Source organism: Rhagoletis pomonella, unplaced genomic scaffold (genome assembly GCF_013731165.1).
Source record: "Rhagoletis pomonella isolate Grant_MI unplaced genomic scaffold, Rhpom_1.0 Rhpom_scaffold_00011, whole genome shotgun sequence".
Classification (NCBI taxonomy): domain Eukaryota; kingdom Metazoa; phylum Arthropoda; class Insecta; order Diptera; family Tephritidae; genus Rhagoletis; species Rhagoletis pomonella.
This window is the reverse complement of record NW_023458565.1, coordinates 14940826-14945332: the sequence shown is the minus strand read 5'-3', so window position 1 is coordinate 14945332 and position 4507 is coordinate 14940826. Positions and strand designations below refer to the sequence as shown.

Below are 4507 nucleotides of genomic sequence, written 5' to 3'. Positions count from 1 at the left end.
TGCACCATTAAATAATAGATCACACCAGCCTACAAGTGTACCAAAAATATATTCTACAAAGTGATCGCTACAAAAACCAAAAAACATTAATCTCGGAAGGCCTGCCGATATATTGAACATCGTTTATTTTACCAACAAAAACAGCAACACTAGTACAAGATGAAGGACTATTACAAACATATGAAGTATAAACACGGCGAGCATACATGCATCACACTGAAACACTACAGTAAACAAAAACACAAATTAGCAAAACAGATGGAGCAGCTTAAATTTCTATTGCGATGCAAACAATACGGGCTAATGCCAAATTATCTGACAAACTCGATCAAAAATCTAAAAATCAATACAACTTCAGAGAAAATAAGGAAACAGGTGGAAAATTCAAAACGACTATGTCTCACAAAAATATTAAACATCGAGATAACACAAACAAATATAAACATTAAAATAACAAAAGATCTATTATTGCATGCACAACAACAACTAAAAGTCACTTTAAGTAGCTCAGAATTCGACGCGTTCATCAGCAAGCAGAACGCCCAAAGCCAAAAAACTGCGAAGGAAAAAGAATCAATACTCACATCAAAAATTGAGAGTCTTAAACACGAACAGATGCGGAAGCTGGGAATACAAAAGAACAACAATTGGTTCGTGAACAAAACGAACGTCAAATTTCCCGAAGAGGTAAGGTGGCTACTATCACTGGGGAAAAAGTTCACATTACCAACAACAAGGACAAGTTTCTCACCAATACTCACTATAGCAGAAATGGAACAAATAATCATGGGGATAAAAAACGAAAAGGAGAAAGAAACAGCGAGAAATAAGTTGAGCAACAGAATTCTACTGTTCAAGCGGAATATTAAACACAACTCTGCCGAAAAATTCATTTTAGCTGCATTTAACCAAACAAAGGCGTTTCTGAGATCCCACAAAAACATTGTTATAACAGATGCTGACAAGGGCAATAAGACAGTAGCAATGTACGAATCGGAATACATTGAAAAGATAAACAAATTACTAGAAGACAAAAACACATACAAAACTTCAAGAACAGACCCAACGAGCACTCTGCAGAGAAAAAACAATAAAATAGTTGATGAGCTCTACAAAGCCAAACACATAAACAAAAGGGAAAAGCAGCTTCTCACCAGCACCGCAGCTGCAGCGCCAAGGCTATATGGGCTGCCGAAAATTCACAAACCGCAAGTTCCTTTACGCCCCATTGCTTCGTCAGTCATGGTCCCCTGTTACAAGTTATCCAAATATGTCGGAGAAATACTCAAGCCATTGATTTCAGAGAGATACAATGTGAAGAATGCGTTTAATTTGAAAGAGAGATTAACGAATATAAGTGTATGTGATGAAGATGTTTTAGTGTCGTTCGATGTCATCTCCTTGTTTACGAATATACCGACAATGTTAGCCACAAAAATTATTATGAAAAAGTGGGACCAGATACAACGGACAACCAGCATTCCAAAACACAAATTCCAACAAATTCTTGACTTCTGCCTTAAAGATAATAACTACTTCATGTGCAATAACAAACTATACACCCAAACATTTGGAATGCCAATGGGCAACCCCCTCTCACCGACAATTGCCGACATCATTATGGACGACCTTCTGGACAACACCATCTCGGAGCTGAAACAACACTTCAACATTGACATCAAGTTTATCAACAAATATGTAGACGATATTTTTGCAATAACAAACCGCAACGACGTGAATACAATTCTAGAGACGCTAAACAAATACCACCCAAAACTTCAGTTTACCATGGAAATGGAAGAAAACGCGAGCATTCCTTTCCTTGATGTCCGTATACACAAAAACAACAACAATATTGTTCTAAACTGGTACTCGAAACCAACGTCGTCTGGACGCCTGATCAATTATCTCTCCTCCCAACCAAGAAAATATAAAATCAACACCGCGAAAAATCTTATACACAAAATACTGACGATAAGCGACCAAAAATTTCACGAAGCCAACATAGAGAAAATACACAGCATTTTGAAAAGCAACAATTATCCCAATCACCTGATACGCGAACTAATAAAACAAGAAACAATGCGAATAGGAAATCAGCAAAATAAAACGCCGACCACAGCAACAGCAAATACACCAAAGAAGTACTACAGCGTCACTTACATCCCCAAGCTAAGCGAAAACTTTGATCACAGCACATTAAAGGAACAAAACATAACTCTCGCCTACAAAACAAATAACACGTTAGCTAGAATCTACACAAGAACAAAAAGCCCACTAGACATACAGCAACAAAACAACGTTGTTTATGAAATACAATGTAAGGGCAAAGAGAACGAAAACTGTGGTAAAGTGTACATAGGGACAACAAAACGCGCATTAGGTGTTCGTATAGCCGAACATAAAACAGATATAAGGAAACAAAAACACAGCACAGCCCTATCACAGCACATATTAAACAGCGGCCACACAGCTGATTTCACTAACACTAGGATTATTGACAAGGAAAAGAGGGAAATGACGAGATACACTTTGGAAAGCTTAAGAATATTAGAAAAAAGGGAGAATACGATCAACAAAAAAGAAGATACGGACAACATCGCGGCCGCCTACATGTTATGCATATCAAAATAAACAATTTAGTTATGACAAGACTACCATAGAGAGTGGTACTGATTACGTGTATATATATTAATATTAAGTTTAAAGTAAATGTTTAATATTATTGTGAGTATATGTTCTTTGTATTAGTCCATAATTGTTGTCTTTGTTTTTACAAACACATGTATGCCAACTTTTATTATTCATTTGAACATCTTTTGTTTTTTCGTTGTATTTCTTTGTTGGATTTAATAAACATAGTGGCCCCTGATGATGCTGGAAATTTCAGCGAAACGTTGGGCAACGAAGGTGGAATAAGTGTTTTATTTGCACCATTAAATAATAGATCACACCAGCCTACAAGTGTACCAAAAATATATTCTACAAAGTGATCGCTACAAAAACCGAAAAATATTAATTTTCGAAAATTCTATACCATTTCTACGAAAAGTGTTTTTTTTTCAAATAAAATACATGAAGAACTTTGAGCGCTTTGAGCGACCTCTAAATATTTTTTGATTTTTCTTTATAGAACAATCCTATGGGGTGAGAGCATTAAAATTCCGACTTTACTTTTCTGCATGCATTTCGCACCACCCTAATGTACACATATCTGGTTTTCGAGTACATATTTCTGTGTCATAATTTCGTAGAAAGTACATGCTACGAGTCAATTTGTTAATTTCCTCCCTTGCTTACCCAGCTAGCACATTTGCCAGACCATTTCTGATATCAGACAAGTCGGAATAAAAAGTTGACTGTTTATACAAAGTCTTTCAGGTTTCGTGCAGATTTCTGCGGCGAAGTGTTTGGAGAATTTTATTTATTTCCTTATCCGATATGTCTGATCGAATTATGTCCGATTTCGGGCATACATGTCTGATAATTCCTATTTTCCATGATTAATTGGTCAGACATCTGTTAGATATCCGTCAGAATCGTCGGTCAGAATTTCCCACGTCGTGTCGGTTAGACTTCGGGTCAACCTCTCCATACGCTTCACTGACCGATAGCGGCAAAAAACCATACAGATTTCTGACTTTTTTGCCGACGAGTCTGACGGATATCTAACAGATTTCTGGCAATTTTGCTACCGGGGTACTTATCTACTTAACTATGTAGGGAAGAGCATATTACGCGTTTATTATTATATTCTTACACAAGTTTTAACACATAGTAGATAGCACAACGGCATCTTGATTTAATTGTAAATATGTATGTATATAGCTAAGTATACCTGAAAGTTCTTTTGAGTGGAAAAGTTAAGCAAGAAGTGAATGAATACAGAAGTGAATGTTGATTTGTACGAGTACGACGAGTACGATGGCAGTGACAACTTCCGCAACGCATCAAAAAACAAATTGCGTCGGAGCAATAAAATCAGGGGAGCAGTGAGTGGTTGCCTTCCTAACTGCTGGCTGTTGTTGGCTACTGGTTGTTGATTACAGCAGTTGGCGCAACTGATCGGATGTTGTTTGGTTTTGTTTTTTTTTTATAGCGTGTATGTTTACATATATGTATTTTCTTCACTGCTGCAGCATCTCTGATGATTAATGCAACAAGTCCAACAACATTTAAATAAGCGATAACAACAATGGCAGAAAGCGTGAAATTGCTGAAGGCAACTGTCATACCCATGCACCCAGATTGACTCGTTCGCTGTTCATACAAATTTACTAGATATCTTGTGATCTTGAGGGCGTGCCTTGCACCCCTCCTCAGTGTGCAACTGTGCATGTGTGTATGTGGGCCTGCCAGATATTTAACGGCGAGCAATTTGCTACCGCAGCCGTGATAACATTGCTTGCATAAAACTTGCTGTGCGTCGCATAAACGAAAAATAAAAACAAAAAAAAATTGGTACTTTTATCAAGCCGAAGATCAGCAGTAATTGTCAATTGATCAG

General features: G+C 37.1%; 2 protein-coding genes across 2 annotated transcripts in view; both read left to right on the top strand.

The window, feature by feature from the left end:
* The window catches only part of LOC118746679 (bifunctional peptidase and arginyl-hydroxylase JMJD5-like), a gene marked incomplete at its 5' end in the record, with an annotated part of 146810 nt that overhangs the window by 128005 nt on the left and 14298 nt on the right, over positions 1–4507 (top strand).
* On the top strand, positions 616–2634 carry LOC118747180. Its single transcript, XM_036481170.1, has one exon. It carries the CDS (start codon positions 616–618, stop codon positions 2632–2634), a length of 2019 nt encoding a protein of 672 aa, XP_036337063.1.

Coding starts and splice junctions, on each gene's coding strand:
- LOC118747180 (XM_036481170.1), top strand. CDS start 616: ATGCGGAAGCTGGGAATACAAAAGAACAACAATTGGTTCGTGAACAAA.